The sequence below is a fragment of the Elephas maximus genome, chromosome 2 (assembly GCF_024166365.1).
Source record: "Elephas maximus indicus isolate mEleMax1 chromosome 2, mEleMax1 primary haplotype, whole genome shotgun sequence".
NCBI classification, from domain to species: Eukaryota; Metazoa; Chordata; class Mammalia; order Proboscidea; family Elephantidae; genus Elephas; species Elephas maximus.
Window position 1 is genome coordinate 66,908,261 of NC_064820.1, and position 17,679 is coordinate 66,925,939.

Consider the following 17,679-nt stretch of genomic DNA (forward strand, 5'->3'; position numbering starts at 1 on the left):
GTACTATTAAAAAATTTTGAAAATACTTGGTAAGTTCTGTAAATCTACTTGTATCTTCCTAATTTTTATCATCCAAAAGCTTTGGGATAGTTTTAGTGCATGAAATTCTTATAAGGTCATGTATTCAGTTTATAAACAGTACAAACTTACATGTATTATACTTTGATATCCCAAATTTTTATGCCCAGTATACATGTTCATGCATCAGTTACCAAATATTTCTAACAAGTTTAGCATCATTGCTATCTTAACCTATATAGAACTATCTTTGCAACTATTTCAATGCTCTGTTTTGTTGCCCTTTTATCATATAAAAATGACTGGATGTAAGAAAATTAAACAGTTATTAAGACTACTAAGAATTGAAGGTATTAAGAATGAAACTGTTGAGACCAACTTCATTGGCTTTAAGGTAGTAAACTGAGAGTTCAGTTGTAAGGAAAGTGAACAAAGTTAAAGAACATATGAAATACTAGAAATTTTGTGAAGAATGTGTTTAAAAAGGGAATTATGGTTTTAAATTGGATAATATTTTTTAGCTTTCTGAGAACAGTCTTCTCTTCCCCCTCACTCCCTCCTCTGCTTTCATTCCTGCCTCATAAAATACTTGTTTGACTTCCATAATCATTTTCAAGAAATCATTATAAATTAAGGTATATCTCTGTCTACTTGCTAGATTTAGTAAACACTTTGTCTCACCCTATATGTATGCCAGTATTAATCTTATCCTTAACTTTGTTAGATTGAGAAGTTACACATACTTTTGTCTAATTGCCCTGCAGATGCAGACTCGTTTCTAATTCTGTTTAATCAGAACTTCTCCTTTTTTTCTGTATTCTTTAGTTTTACTGTATCCTTAAAAAATCAGCAGAACTATATACAGTGTTCCACTTACATTATGTTAAAGCCTGTAGAAAACATAGATTTGTTTCTTATCATACTTTTCAGTGCTCTGCTCAATGAAGAAGTATTTGTTGTCCCCCCTGCCCCCCTTCTTTTTTGACTGTATTGGTGGATTGTACCAACACGATTGAAAAATAATTCACACAGCCATAGTATTTTGTCATCCTTTTTCTGAGTCAAGACTGTCAACTCAGAACTCAAAATCTTACAAACATAATTTATATTCTTTTCCTATATGTAAAAATTACTTGTCCACATTCCAGCAAATCTTAATCATTTTTCTCTTAAATAGTCAAGAGAACATTTTTGCAAGTTTTTTTTTTCCTCCAATAGCTTTTCTCTATTGAAATTATCACTTTCTTGATTCTGTTTTGATTGAAATTTTAAGGGGATCCTTTTTTTTTTGGAGGAGGAGGAATATTTGGTTTCATCATACATGTCTTACTTGCCTTGTTAATATTACTGTTTTTTTATTATTTCTTAAAACTTTTCCCACTTTCCTCTATGTAAGTCATAACTCAGTTAATATTTTTATTTTGCCCATCACCATTGTTAACCATTGTTTTGGAATTATTGCATGAAATCATATGCTTTAAATATGCTTTAAACAATTCTGGAATATAGTTAATTAATATTTTCCATAAACTATTGGGTTCAGTTGTGGCTTGTAAGACTTGGTATTAGTGTTGTTGTCTGTTTAACTTAAATATTGACAGCAAATTCTGACAGATGCATTTAATTTTAAGGTTTACAGCTAGACCACTAGTGGAAACTATATTTGAAAGAGGAATGGCTACATGCTTTGCTTATGGGCAAACTGGAAGTGGAAAAACCCATGTAAGTAATTCACTGAAGTTACTTCCTGGTGTGAAGCTACGTTATTTTTCTTATAACTTAATTCTAAGACCTCAATTCTTAAGACTTTTTCCTGAATAACAGCTATTAATGTTTATTTTCTTTTTAATATATAGACTATGGGTGGTGACTTTTCAGGAAAGAATCAAGATTGTTCTAAAGGCATTTATGCATTAGCAGGTAACTGTTGTTTTTACATATAGTTTGCAATATTCTCACTGGATTTTATTCAGGTGGCTTTGAAATAAGACTTTTGGAAATATTGTCCAGGTTTTTAAGAGCACCCGCAAATACTATACTTACTGCACATCATATTAATTACAGGTTACCAGATTGCTTGAAAAGAACTATGGGATTAAGCTTTTGGAGACAGAAATCATGATTATATTTGTGACAGTGTAATCTGGCACATTGTCGGGGTATTTGTTGTTGAACAGTTGAATTGTGAGAAGTTATGTTTCGTATGGTTACAAGAGTAACCTTATTATAACCAGTTATAATTTTATGCTATTTAGAAGAGTAAGTAGTAGCATGCTTTTTTGGAATGTGAAAGAAGTACATCTGGACCTTAAAAAATGTAAACAAAAACAATTACTAGTCTTGTTTTAAAATTAACTTCAGTCTTTATTTTCATTTTTGCTATTTTCATTCAAGACATTAACTTCTCTAAAAAGAAGAAATTTGAATTGCTTTTAAAAGATATCTATTACCTTAACAATTTTCTGTATTTGAAATTCTTGACAGCACGAGATGTCTTTTTAATGCTAAAGAAGCCAAACTATAAGAAATTAGAACTTCAAGTATATGCAACCTTTTTTGAAATTTATAGTGGAAAAGTAAGTAAATTTTTTATGTGTACTGGAATATTTTATTAAAATTTGTTAGGAGATTTTTTAAAATGTGCTTTGGAACTTTTCAGCTTTAATGTTGAGCATTACTATAAATTTAAAAATTTCAGCCTTTGACTCATTTTTTAGAACTGATTCTTTCTTTTCTGAAAAACTAGTTAGCTAATTTAACATGGTTTTTTGCAGGTGTTTGACTTGCTGAACAGGAAAACAAAATTAAGAGTGCTAGAAGATGGAAAACAGCAGGTTCAAGTGGTGGGATTACAGGAACGGGAAGTCAAATGTGTTGAAGATGTTCTGAAACTCATTGACATAGGCAACAGTTGCAGGTAAATTTTCTCATTTTAATTAAGAAAGGGAAACTTAATTTCCTAATCAGTCTTAGATTCCTTGATATAGTATAACAACAAAATGAAGGTGTTAGTCAGTGCACCTTGGAAGTAGAAATCTTTGTTCATAAAAACTTAAGTTGTACATGTAACGTTTGAGCGACATCTATTATATGGATATCATACTACAAATTGAAAGTATTGTTAGCTCAAAATCTTTCTTTTGTATTTAAATGATGAAACTTTTTTTAATGAAAATACTGCAATATGAATATGTACATCGAAGTGGTCATATGTCAAAATTTCCTTAATCACATTGTAGAACATCCGGTCAGACATCTGCAAATGCGCATTCATCTCGGAGCCATGCAGTGTTTCAGATTATTCTTAGGAGGAAAGGAAAACTACATGGCAAATTTTCTCTCATTGATTTGGCTGGAAATGAAAGAGGAGCTGATACTTCGAGTGCAGACAGGCAAACTAGGCTTGAAGGTGCTGAAATTAATAAAAGCCTTTTAGCACTCAAGGTAAATTAAACATTTTATTGTAAAAGGTCTTTCTCTTTTATTGTTTACTCAGCCACAAAATGAGAATATTTGTTTTGTCCAGTGTGTAAGAGAGGCTATCAAAATTTAGTTTATATTTAGCTGTAGATTTATATTGCACCCAGTATTTTTCTTTGCACACATTATTCATTCATTTTAGGTTAGAGTAGCTAAGGGATCTGTGAGTTGACAGGCTACTGAGGGAGATTCCAAAGGACCGTAATTAGTCAGACTCTGATTAAGGAGGGCAAGGAACCACAGAACTGAGCTAAGAAATAGCTTCTCAGAAAAAATGTGGAACAACTTTCAAAAAGTTAGGCCAGGCTGTATATCTGTTTCTTAAGTAGAAAACCAAAGGTTGGAAGAACTGTAATAAAGTATATTGTGCTTTTTCTTTTGGATTGCCACTTTAAAAGCTTAAGATTTTAGTTATTGCCTGTCACTGCTAAATACTAGTCAGAGCCTCCATAAGCATCTTTTGGAATAATGATCTAGGGTTTTTGTTGTTATTGTTTTTTCATTTTCTTGAATTAGGGCTTACGGGAACATCTTTCATAAGCTATAAAACTTTTAGTAGAATTTTCAGAGCTGGTCAGAGACACCTTTAAAAATGTTAATTAAGATTACTCTTTATAAGAGGCCTAATCTGAGACTTACTTTCTTCGTTTTCAGGAGTGCATCAGAGCCTTAGGTAGAAATAAACCTCACACTCCTTTCCGAGCAAGCAAACTCACTCAAGTGTTGAGAGATTCATTCATAGGTGAGAACTCCCGCACCTGCATGGTAAGTTATTTTTGGTTTTGTTTTTTTCCCAAGGGAATGACCATATACAGCATTTGTGGGAAAATTATGACATATATTGACAATCATTTGAATCTTTTATTTTAAGACATATAGTGATACTTAAGATGAGGTCCCTGTGAGTGTGATGGAGAGGATTATATTACAGTTGTCATGCATTCAGCTAGTTCCAACATCTGGGGCTTCCTGAGCCTTGGTCACCATTGATTGTCTTTTTTCTTGAGTATGGGTCACACTTTCCTTTTTCTTTGTATGTCTAGAAATTTTGGACATTATGAATGAATACATTATAGAGACTCAATTCTGTTCTTGTGAAGATGATTGATTTTTTGTTTTGTTTTAAACGACAGCTCACTCAGCTAAACTTCAAACTCTTATTTCCTCTGCAGTAGTCTACAACTGAAATTAAATCTCTGTTTACTTCTTTTAGACTTAGCTATGTTGTTTGGAGTTCTAGTTTGGGGGTCAGCCAGAGATTTGGGCAGTGAATAGTTAATATGTAGACTTTGAGATCCCTCATTTGCTGTTCTCACCTTTCTGGACTTTTCCCTTCACTTCAGCTACAGTAGTTGGCTCCTCTCCCCAACTCTGTCCTTTGGTTTTTTAACCAAATACTACTGCAATTTTCTAATCAAGTTTTTGTTGTCAAGTTTGCCCTCAGGCAAAAAGCTGCAAAAAAAATAAGAGGAGGGGGTGGCCAGTCAATTTGTGCTCTTCCCTTCTTCTAGGTGTTGACCTCCTCCATTTTCTGCCAGGATTTGATTATTTTCTGGTACCTTCAGAGAGTTGTTTGTTTTAACCGAAGTTTGTAATTAATCTAATCATGACCGTGAGATAGCAAATTATCTTGAAGTTCAGATATCATTAATCTTTATTTTTAGATATCAGTGTTAAGACCGGAATGAACTATATGTCGGTGTTGTCGTTTTGATCATTTATAATGTTTTCTTTACCTTTGAATTTTTCTCCCATAGATTGCCACAATCTCTCCAGGGATGGCATCCTGTGAAAATACTCTTAATACATTAAGATACGCAAATAGGTATGAGAGATGGTTCTCCATTTTGAAATTTGAAGCAAATAGAGTCATATAGAGTATGATTTAATATGTGATAAGGCAAATCTCACTGCATTGTTCTTTAAATTTTCCAAAAAATTTTTTGTGTGTTATTCTTTAAGATGATATTTAGAATCATTTTGTCAAGTTCTAAAAATATTTGAAACTGTGTTGTATAATTTGGGAGGGGATTGATATCTTTAGTAGGATTAGTCTTTCTATCCTAGAAAATGATATTCTTTTCATTTCACAAAGTTATATTTCATAATATTGTATTACATTTAAATCACATGTAAATTCTCTTATTAAGACTCTAAGTCAGTACATTTGTAACTTGAACTTAGAGATAAAATTCCTCTTTGTAATCCATTTCTAGTGTGGAGATTCTCTTAATTTTACTGAACACAAGAATTTGTCCTATTTCTTTCTTTTAATCATTATGGAAATTTTATTTTTAGCCTTTTTCCAAAATGTATACAGAAACGCATCCAAGACATTAATGAACAATTTAATGAATACCTATAAAGTAAAAACTCTCGTCACCAGATCAGGACATAGAACATTGCCAGCCACCAGAAGGTCCCCTTCCTGATCATTAGTGTGCCCCTTTACAAATCATGAATAATATGCCCAAATCCATCAATTCCTGTCATGATGTAACCACTGTCCTGACTTGTATGAAATAATTTTTCTTTTTTCTCTTTTTAAAAATTGTTTTACTACCTACAAGTGCATGCCTGAGCAATATCATGTAGCTATATTTGAACTTTACATAAATTAAATCATATCCTTTATTCTTCTGTGTTTTGCATTTGTTTCAACTGAAGATTTTTTTTTTTTAATTTAGATGAAGGTTTACAGACCAAACTAGTTTCTCATTAAGCAATTAATACACAAATTATTTTGTGACATCTGTTGCCAACGCCACGACATGTCAACACTAGCCCCTTCTTTACCTTGGGTTCCCCATTAGCGGCTTTCCTGTCCCCTCCTGCCTTCTTGTCCTTGCCCCTGGGCTCATACGCCCATTTGGCCTCATTTTGTTTTTATGGGCCTGAATCTTTGGCTGATGGGTAAACCTCGGCAGTGACTATTACTGAGATACGGGGACCATTCTCTCAAGTTTTCTGCAGTGTCTTGTCAGAATAGTAAGCCTGGTCTTTTTTTTTGTTATTGTTGAGTTTGAATTTTGTTCTACATTTTTCTCTAGCTCTATCCAGGATCCTCTACTGCGATCCTTGTCAGAGCAGTTGGTGGTGGTAGCTGAGCACCATCTATTTGTACTGGATTCAGTCTGGTAGAAGCTGTGGTGGTTGTGGTCCGGAATATTTTTTTTTAATGATAAAAACTGTTGGAAAGTATAAACCTGTTGACATTTTGTAAAAAGGCATTAAAATATAATAGCTTCTTTTAAAATGTAATAGAATTTTAATTATTTTCTAAATTTAATCCTTTTTAAACTTTGAATTATAAGTTCATAGCTGCAAAGGCTTATTGTATTACTTTTAACGGACATTTTGGTATGGTGTATTTTAACATTAAAATGCTTGTGTCTACACAAAACTTCCAAAATTGTCATGGGAGAGATGAGGACCAGTTTAGTACGGTAGAATCTTGACATGTTGTAAAATTTAGAAGAACACAGTTTCATGTTGAATTTTTCCTAGGTGGTGGTGGTATATTTCAACTACTTGTTTCATTAATAAGATGAAGTTTTGAGAATGTGATACAGCTTCGTGAAGAGTGAAAATTAAATTAGGGTTAAAGTAAAATAAACAAAAACCCTCCATGTTATGAAACCTCTCAAATATTGTGAAAATACTGTATCTGGCCATTCCTCTAGTTCATTTAGGTCCATGTAAAATGTTCTGATTTGTTATCATAATATAATTCACTTATAATATGGCTGACCATCTGGGACAAATAATTCTGTCTCACTATTTTTAAACAGTCAGGCAGAAGTTGTTCCTCTTTAATATTAAATCTATCTCCCCCTATTTAGGCCATGTAGAAAACTGGTCAAAATTTTCTCCTGTTTTAATAATTCTGAATAACATACCCACATGCATCAAATTTAAAAATTAAGCTTTGTTGGTTGTCTTATCATGGAAATGGATAAACATTTATTTTGAATGTGCATTTTGAGGTTATGCTAGTATTAAAATTTATACACTTTTGGGAAATTGGTTATATCTCTAGTGTTTAAAATTCTTTGCTTTTTAACACTCAGAATAGTGATTGAAGAGTTTTAGTTATCAAGTCAAAATGCCTTTTAATACTTGCTTCACCAGTTAGTGGCAACAGGGCCTCAGGAAGATTCCTTAACTTCTCTGTGCCTCAGCTTTCTCACCTTTAAAATCTGAAGATTAGTAATCATGTCTATCTTAAAGCATTGTTTTGCGGATAAAAGATGATCTCTGTAAAATGTTTAGCACGGTGTGTGGAATACATTAAGTGTATTAGTAATTATTCCTATTGTTATTTTAGTTAGCAATTTGGTTTTAAAAATTAAGTTAGATGTGAAAACAGTATTCTTTTGAATTCTTAGAATCGTATACTTTAGAAGTGGCTTGTGGGAGTTGGGAAATTATTTATAGTAATATATATTGATTTCAATAAGGTGACAAGTCAATTTGTAATCAGATGACAAAATTGAGATATTTTAGAGGAGAGTAGTGGGAGAAACTTTCAGAGTGGAAGGAGTGGTTTGTCTCTAGGCAAAACAAGTCCAAGATGTGTTTAAAAAATCAAATAGTAGCCTCTATTCTGAATCAGAGGAGCCCCGGTGGCATAGTGGTTAAGAGCTTGGCTGCTAACCAAAAAGTTGGCAGTTTGAATCCACCAGCCGCACCTTGGAAGCTCTGTGGGGCAGTTCTTCTCTGTCCTATAAGGTCATTATGAGTCGGAATTGACTTGATGGCAATGGGTGGGTTTTTATCCTGAATCAGAGAGGATTATTTTTGGGTAATGGAAGAAGTTAGAATGATTGGATTTTGGATGCAAGAGTGATTTAAGAGTTTTTTTAAGGGCATATTTGAAGACTCTAATTCTTGTATATACTCTTGAGCAGTAGGGCTTTGAATAGAGGAAAAATGTGTAAATAGGAAGTAATGGACTGTCTAAATTAGGAGATTCTGAAGCAGGTAAGAAATGGGATTGGGAGTAAAAAGAGTTAAGTCAGTATTAGAAATTTAGATTTGTTAACATGTTTCATGAAAAAGCTTTATAAAGTGATTATAAAAGATGAATGGCAGATGAATCTAGTATTGAGCCTTTGACAGTAAATACTAATAGGTCAGAGAAAGATTGTAAGTAGAAGAAATATATTAGTTTGAATTATGCAAAAGTATTGGTATTTGACTATTTTTTACTTATAAAAACAGAAATTTCTTATAGCTCATCCTGAGAGAAGTGAGGAGGGAAACAATATGCTTAGTATATTGAGGTGGTTAAATAGCATGGGGTTTGTACTCATACCTAGAGCTGATCCTTGGGTCTGCCATATTCTCATTGAATGACCTGGGGTAAGAGAGACTTTATTTCTCTGAGCTAGTTTTCTCATCTATGAAATGGAGATAATAATATCACAAGGTTTTTATAAGGATTAAATAACATAACGCCTAAAAATTGCTAGTCATAATACCCGGCCAGCACTTGATAAATGTTGCCTACTATTGTGAAATGGGGTTGGCCAAAAAGCAACATAGGGAATCACAAAGATGGGAACAGAAACGCCATAATTTGGCTAAGTAAAACTATTATGGATGGTAGCAAAAGCAATTTAAATTTTATTGCCAAAGGCTTAGGCAACTTTCTTAACCAGGGTTCTTCATCTAAATCACCAAACACAAAATTGTGTAAGTAACTGACAATTCTCTCAGTTCTCTTAAGGATGCTTCATAGTTGGTACCTTTCTGGATGAATAGGGGAGAAGTTAGTTCATTACAAACAATGGATGCCTTTAAGACATTGAGGCTTAATTCTCCTGGGTCATGTTGAAGAGACTGCAAGAGTCTGGATGACATACTAATGCTAATAAACAGAATATTCATGGTATCAACTGCAGGAGGAAATAGATTGAATGGTCATGTAGTTAAATATAAGGGGCATTTCAAATTTAGACGATAGCCGAGTTAAACTTCCAGGTAGAATTATGAGACAAGGGGAAAATAGAAAGGAAGGAAGGATTTGGGACTGTAAGGCCAGGGGATGAATAATCTAAATACATTAAATCACAACAGTATTGATTTTCTTTCTAAACAAATTAAAATGAATACTAAATGAAAACTTGAAATGTACATTGCTGTTTTTACAAGAGCGTTTTCTTTTAATTTGTTGCTGTTTTGGTGCTGCAGAGTAAAGGAGTTTGGAATTAGTCCATCAGACATTCCCTTCTCACAGGGTAGTGGCAGTCGCCCTGATCTCTCTCCTTCTTATGAGTATGACGACTTTTCTCCTTCGATTACCAGGTCTACTTCATTCTATATATAAGATGTTTATTCTAACAGTTTCTTTTGAATTGTGTTGTGTATAAAACATTTTATTTACTTCTTTTGTCCTGAGCCATTTTATTTTTCATTTCCATTGCATTTGGCAGGTGGTGGTTGTACTGCATGATCTGCATTTTTATGTACTTTATTAATTTTTTTGCTTTAAGCTGTTGATTTAGTATTTAGGCTTCCTGTTTGCCTTTATATATTTCAAGGATGATATCACTTTTGTGTATTTATCACTAAAAGTTAAAGTGTTATGTTTAAAATGAAGTTTACCTTTATTCTGTGTGATCTTATAATTTTCCTTGTCTGCCAGCAAATAACAAGTATCCTCTTAACATAGAAAGCGTACCCTTACCCAAATGTGTAAATTTAAGTATAACAGGTAAACATTTTTTAAATAGTAGAACTTATACGTTAAGTTCTATTATGTTTATATATATAACAAATATAATTACATGCAGCTATTTTAATTGAGCATTATGACCACCAAAAATCTGCAAAGGGTTATGAGATTCTCTGATTTCAGCAGTGATCCATTCATTGATCTAAATTACGTGGTTAACGTTTTTTCTGTTTGTATAATTTAATAGCAACGATTGTCTCTTATTTTCCCTAAAATACTGAATCTATATACTTTGCTAATTCTCATTTTTAATTTTGCATTAGTAATTATATTTAAACTAATTATAAAGTTGCCTAGGTAAATTTCAAAATATATACCCAAACATCCCCTTAGTATATCCACAGATTTCAGGTAAACTTGACCTGTAAAGCTGACATCATCAATATGTTAATTGACTTCATATTGAATAGTCTGATATTTCTTGTTTTTCTGCAGGAGTCTATATTAATTTCAGATGCCTTTTATATATTTATAGGGTGAAAGAATTGACTGTGGATCCAACTGCTGCTGGTGATATTCGTCCAGTAATGCACCATCCACCAAGTCAGATTGATGACTTAGAGACACAGTGGGGTGTGGGGAGTTCCCCTCAGAGAGATGATTTAAAACTTCTTTGTGAACAAAATGTGAGTGACATAGTTGTAATGTCTAATCTTACTTCATTTTATCAGTAGTGGAACTGAATAATTGAAAACTATCATTTAAGTAAGGGGTCAGCAAACTATGACCTGTGGACTAGCTATCTGTATCTTTATAAACAAAGCTTTATTGGAACACAGCCATGCTCATTTATATGTTGTTGTGCTGCTTTATCACTATAGCAGCAGGGACAGAACATATGACCCACAAGCTGAAAATATTTACCATCTGGCCCTTTAAGAAAGTTTGCTGACTCATGATCCAAACTTTTTTTTTTTAATACTGATATTAAAATTTGGAAATTTTAAAATTTTGGTGGAAAAAAAAAGTTAGAGAATTATATACATAGTATATCCCATGTAAAAAAAACTGTAGACATTCATATGTTTTTAAAATATGCTGTACTATATCAGTAATTTATTTTAAGAAAGATCAAAAGTCAAATATGGTAAAACATTAATATTTGTTAAATCTGGCTGTTTTTCTGTATGTTTGAAGTATTTAGTGATATTTATAATTTAAAAACTTGATTCACCAGTTACTCAAAAAATAGTAATAAAATACATGCCAATTGTATAATGATAGAAAGGTATAAAGAAATAACAAAAAAGCACAACAATACTCGTTTTCATGTAATTACTTTTAATACATTGGGAAGAGGGGTGTGATGTAAAAGTTGAAGCATGTAGTTATTTAACTTTATTTTAAAATGTATACTCTATATAGTTTTATGGAGCCATGGTGGCATAATGGTTAAGAGCTCGGTTGGTAACCAAGACGTTGGGACTTTGAGTCCACCATTTGCTCCTTGGAAACCCTATGGGGCAGTTCTACTCTGTACTATAGGGTCACTATGCATCAGAATCTACTTGACAGCAACAGGTTTGGTTTGGTTTGTGTTTGTTTTTTATATAGTTTTATATCATTTTTTCTCCATTAAGAATCCTATTGTAAGAATTTTCTCATAATGATAAAAGGTGGCATTTATTAATTGCTTACTATGGGATATAAGTGTTTGTTAAGCATCTTACTTATTGTCTTATTTAATGCTCATAACTCTGTGATAGATACTATCATTATCCCTACTTTATATCTGAGAAAACTGATATTCTAAGAGGTTAAATAACTTGACCAAGATCCTACTAATTTTTACGTGCTGAAGCTAGGATTAAAATCTGGGTCTTTTTTGTTCCATGGCCAAATCTTATGTCAGCTAAACTACTTGCAATAAAATATTCTTTATAAACATGGTATTTAATGTAAGCATACCCCTAGATTACCTCACAATTAATCGTTAGCTAGTTTTTATACTCTAACCACCCAAACCCACTGCTGTCAAGTCAACTCTGACTCATACCGAACACTGTAAGACAGTAGAACTGCCTTATAGGGTTTCCAAGGCTGTAAATTTTTATGGAAGCAGACTGCCACATCCCCACCACCGCCCCTGGAGGGGCTGGTGGGTTCCAACTGCTGACCTTTTGGACAGCAGCCAAGAGCTTTAACCACTGTGCCATCAAGGGTCTTTTAATACTTACTAGCAGATATTAAATCCAAAATATCCTGGAGTAACAAATGAACATAGTACTTTTTGTTACCTTGTTCCAAATCACTGTTTATTGTTGAAGCATTGGTCATTAGTTCTCAACCAGGGGTGATTTGGCCTCCTGAGGTAAAATGTCTGGAGACATTTTTAGTTGTCACAACTGGGGTATTGATACTGGCATCTACTAGATACAGGCCAGGGTTGCAACTAAACATCCTACAATACACATAACAGAACCAGACACAAAGAATGTCAGTAGTGCTGAAGTTGAGAAAACCTGGTAGCTTAGTATCTAGGGCTGCTATAACAGAAATACCGCAAGTGGGTGGCTTTAACAAACACATTTATTTTCTCACAGTTTAGGAGGCTAGAAGTTTGAATTCAGAGTTCAGCTCTAGGTGAAGCCTTTCTCTGTTGACTCTGAGTGAAGGTCCTTGCCTCTTTTCATCTTTTGTTCCTTGGTGAGGTGGTCTGGCATCTGTCTTCCCCCAACTGTGCTTCCTTGTTTAATCTACTCTTTTATATCCTAAAAGAGATTGATTTAAGACTCACCCTACACCAGTACTGCCTCATTTACATAACAAAGAAACCCCATTTCCAAATGGGATTATAACCACAGGTATACCCAGTGCCATCGAGTCGATTCTGACTCGTAGCAACCCTGTAGGACAGAGCAGAACTGCCCCATAGAGTTTCCAAGGGACGCCTGGTGGATTCAAACTGCAGACCCTTTGGTTAGCAGCCATAGCACTTAACCACTATGCCACCAGGGTTTCCAACCACAAGTACAGCAGTTAGGATTTACAACACATATTTTGTGAGGGACACAATTCAATCTATAGCACCTGGTTTAAAATGAGAATTCTAAACTTTGAACCATAGAAGTTAAAAAACTAAAAATGACCTTCTGGCCTCAGTCCATCCCCCTGCCCCAAAAGTTTTGAAGGAGATTGTATTTGTTCTTGGAATCTCTTAAACTCTGCGTTGTATCTAGATATGGTGCTTTCCAAAGATGTGTGAAAACTAGCAGAAGATAGATACTCCCTGTTTCCATTTTATTCTTGCATCTGCAGGGCTTCTTTATTTGAAGAGTTGGGCTAGGTGACAAAAGCTAATCCAAAGGCTTTAAGCATAACATCATGAGTTCTGCTTGAGAGAGAGTGAATTTCTTCAACTTTGCCACCACCCCCAGGGAACTATCTTAAGATGATAGTTTACCATTAACCTTTATTTAAGTATGGGGACGTGGGTACATACTCTCATTACTATATTAAGTCTCAACAGTAGGTTAAAAGGGGATAGTCTAGGACATGTCCTAGGGATAAAACTCATAGGTAGACAAATGAGAGCATAATCAAATGCATTTAGAATTCCAGAAGTAGAAGAAATTTGTATAGAAAAAAGTATTATCAGTATACCGCATGGAAGGGATAGAAATTTGCATAGTATCTTGAAGCAAGGGAAGAAAGAGGACATTCTTAGGATTAGGAGATGAGCTGGGCAGATAAAATGAGTAAAGGTGTATTGAGTGTGCGTGTGTTTATTAGAGAATATGAGCAAATACCTACGTGCCCTGATAAAAGGCAGCTTTTCCTAAAGATGAAAAAGTTCTTTGACCAACTTGATTATATACACCTTTAGTAATGGTAGGTTATTAATGAAAGAGATGTTGACTTATGTTTAATTTAGCAAAAATACGCATATATATGTATATTTAGAATTGTGTATTTTATTTGAAAAATAATTTTTTCCTACTCAAATGTTATTTAAAAATTTTATGTATACTTCTACCTGGTTGTCTTTATCACTAGAGCCACATTTTGAGGAAATAAAATAATTCATTAGACACAGGGGTTAGGAAAGAAGCCCAAAAAAGATAGCTAGTCCAGAGAAGTTTTGACTAAATGTAGGGTCAAAATGTGGATATGTTGTATACTTGTGTGGTTTTCTTACTAATGAAGTAAAATTGTGAATTGTTGAGATACCCGTAAAAACTGATAAGCAAATTGTATAGTGCAATTATGAAATTAAGATTTCACAAGACTTTATCAAATGCTTTATTAAAAATCATCAACTATGTTCCTACCATCCATGAAATACACGCAATCATATATTCTGGGTCAGTAAAAGCACTTCCAATATACTATTTTAGAACAGAAGGTGATGAAACTCCACCTGTAGGAGCCAGAGCTTTGTGTTAATTGGCTTTTTCCATTTGCTATAAAGTATATCCATTTCATCATTTTTCTCCCCCTCCTTGTGGGTTTTCTTATGGTTATATTATCTAAGTTGTATTTGCTTAATTTATATAGATTCAGACAGTATTCTTCCCGTAAGATGTTAAAGAACCAGGTTTAGCTTCTAAGATTATAATGTCAAGTATATAATGTATTTTAGCTGAGGTGAATATTTGAAACATTTATCTAAAGTCGTCATGCAAATTAGCCCTGGTCTGGGTCTCCCAATTTTGAAAAATATTTTAGTAAGAGGTAGTCCTCCAGAAAAGAGCTCTCGTGGTACAGTGGGTAAGTACTCAGCTGCTAACCAAAAGGTGAGTAGTTTGAACCTACCTAGCATCTCTGCAGGGGGAAGACCTGGCAATTTGCTTCCCTAAAGATTACAGCCTAGAAAACCTTATGGGGCCGGTCTGCTCTATCATATGGGGTCACTATGAGTCAAAATTGACTCAATGGTACCTAACAACAACAGTCCTTTGGAACATTAATTTGAATGTCACAGTCATAAAAGAATTGTCTATATATATCTCTCCTCTGGTGAGAAAACATTTCTGTATGTGCGTGTGTGTATAAATTGTAGTTAATTTAATTTTTTGAGTTTTTAAATTTTATTTATAATTCTTTTTTTGTTTTTATTGTGCTTTAAGTGAAGTTTACAAATTAAGTCAGTCTCTCATACAAGAGTTTATACACCCCTTTTCATATACTTCTAGTTGCTCTCCCCCTAATGAGACAGCACACTCCTTCTCTCCACCCTGTATTCCAATGTCCATTCAGCCAGCTTTTGTCCCCCTCCAGACAGGAGCTGCCCACATAGTCTCGTGCCTGCTTGAGCCAAGAAGCTCACTCCATGCCAGTATCATTTTCTATCTTATTAGTCCAGCCCAATCCCTATCTGAAGAGTTGGCTTTGGGAATGGTTCCAGCCTGGTGACTATGACCTCCAGGGTCCTACTAGCCTTAGTCAGACCATTAAGTCTGGTCTTTTTACGAGAATTTGAGGTCTGCATCCCACTGCTCTGCTTCATCAGGGATTCTCTGTTGTGTTCCCTGTTGGGGCAGCCATCGGTTGTAGCCGGGCACCATCTAGTTCTTCTGGTCTCAGGCTGATGTAGTTTCTGATTTATGTGGCCCTTTCTGTCTCTTGGGTTCATAATTACCTCGTGTATTTGGTGTTCTTCATTCTCTTTTGCTACAGGTGGGTTGAGACCAATTGATACATCTTAGATGGCCACATGCTAGCATTTAAGACCCCAGACGCCACTCAACAAGTGGGATGCAGGATGTTTTCTTAATAGATTTTACCATGTCAATTGACCTAGATGTCCCCTGAAACTATGGTCCCCAAGCTCCCACCCTTGCTACTCTGGCCTTCGAAATGTTTGGCTTATTCAGGAAACTTCTTTGCTTTTGTAGTTAATTTTATTTTAAGGTTGAAAATAAAGTAACTGAAACAATGACAATCCCTTTTTGAAAAGTAGACAATACTGAGGGAATGTTTGAGTATAATTGTAGCTGGCAATAAATGTATTTTTGAAAAGTTGCACTATTCCAAATCCAAAAGAGATTACTTTTTTAGTGTAATTCTGCAATAAAGCCAGAGGTTTAAATTTCTTACTTAATATGCTTAAATTTTGGTTATCTTATTGAGTGTTAAATATTTTTGACTCATAGAAATTGTGGCTTTGCCTTTCATGTGTGTTTTAGTACTCTTTGCCATTTAAACTTTTTCAAATTCTAAATGACAGTTTTGCAAGTGGTATTGAAAAACTACCTGTATAACATGACAGTGCAAACTTTATCTTTTTCAACTGTGTTTATTTTAAGGAAGAAGAGGTTTCTCCACAATTGTTTACTTTCCATGAAGCTGTCTCACAAATGGTAGAAATGGAAGAACAAGTTGTAGAAGATCACAGGGCAGTGTTCCAGGTAAAGTCAGACAATACCCGTCATCAAAATGTTTCTTTAAATGAATTAAAGTTTTCAGAATTCTTCAGATATCCTGCTGTTCTAAAAACTACTTGTTTATATGTGTTGCACTGTCTGTCAAGGTTCTCTCTAGCTAACAGTGCTAGCTGCACTAATTGTATCAATTTAATCTAGGGAGGCTGTGATCATTCCACATGCCAACTACATCCTGCAGAAATCTAAGCTTCCTCTTCCTGGTCATTTCACACCCCAGCTGCTCCGTGCAGCCCTTTCTTTCTCATCCCTATTCACCCTAGGCTAGGGCAGTAGGCAGCACTGCTCCTCTGTTTCTTATGTCTGGTAATCTATTAGAACAACTCACAAACCCCAGGGAAAGGAGCTATCTTTAATCTAGCAGAAAAAGGATACAAACACACGGGGCAAGGTTTGGGAGGGATCTCAGCACAGAACTTCCATGTCCCCCAGAGGGCGCGCTTACCCTTATAGCATCAGATGCTTGCCATCACCATCTGCTAAGCACCATGGAGCCACTGTCTGCCAGGGGCTTTATTGGCCTCACCAGGTGGCCATGATAGATTACATCATGCCTCCTGAGGCTAAGTCAGCATCAGGCCCCAGGTGGTCCCTCTTGGTCTGGTCATCATCCTGTCTTTGGCCTCAGGTGTGGTCAGATTCTCAGGCCCACGACCGTTTTCTTCATGTTAGGCCAGTTTATTTGACAGCAGTAAGAAGAAGTTCTAAAGGGTATTAGCAGTTGAAGAAGCGTCAGTCTTTGCAAAAAAAAAAGACGACTGCTTCAGGACATGCAGAGTTAGTGCTATGACTGAGCTGTCTGTGACAGACTGAGTAAGGGTTGTTGTGTCCCTGCCTGTAGCGGTAACTCCTTACTATTTATGCTATTGTGTTTTATCTATTAAAAGCACTGTACGATCCTCCTTTATTCACCCTTTTTTAAAAAGAAAATATCCTAGAAGGTGATTTTTATGACTTCCTGTAGTATGGATACTTCCTGAGGAAAAAAAAAACCTCAGTCTTCCTTACTGTATTCTTTCTCCGATGTTGAAGTCTTTATCTGTGAGCAAATATTAAGGT

At 34.6% G+C, this 17,679-nt stretch overlaps 1 protein-coding gene across 3 annotated transcripts in view; it reads left to right on the top strand.

The window, feature by feature from the left end:
* Nucleotides 1-17,679, top strand: part of KIF2A (kinesin family member 2A) — a 79,731-nt gene that overhangs the window by 51,764 nt on the left and 10,288 nt on the right. For 2 of the 3 annotated variants that reach the window (XM_049864153.1, XM_049864143.1), the window contains exons 10-18: nucleotides 1,650-1,740; nucleotides 1,875-1,938; nucleotides 2,503-2,594; nucleotides 2,793-2,935; nucleotides 3,258-3,462; nucleotides 4,153-4,263; nucleotides 5,256-5,323; nucleotides 10,713-10,863; nucleotides 16,486-16,587. In XM_049864153.1, the coding sequence (XP_049720110.1) occupies nucleotides 1,650-1,740; nucleotides 1,875-1,938; nucleotides 2,503-2,594; nucleotides 2,793-2,935; nucleotides 3,258-3,462; nucleotides 4,153-4,263; nucleotides 5,256-5,323; nucleotides 10,713-10,863; nucleotides 16,486-16,587 (1,027 nt within the window). Of the gene's footprint in view, nucleotides 1-1,649; nucleotides 1,741-1,874; nucleotides 1,939-2,502; nucleotides 2,595-2,792; nucleotides 2,936-3,257; nucleotides 3,463-4,152; nucleotides 4,264-5,255; nucleotides 5,324-9,693; nucleotides 9,808-10,712; nucleotides 10,864-16,485; nucleotides 16,588-17,679 lie in introns of all 3 variants that reach the window. The other variant, XM_049864163.1, reaches the window with a different exon arrangement.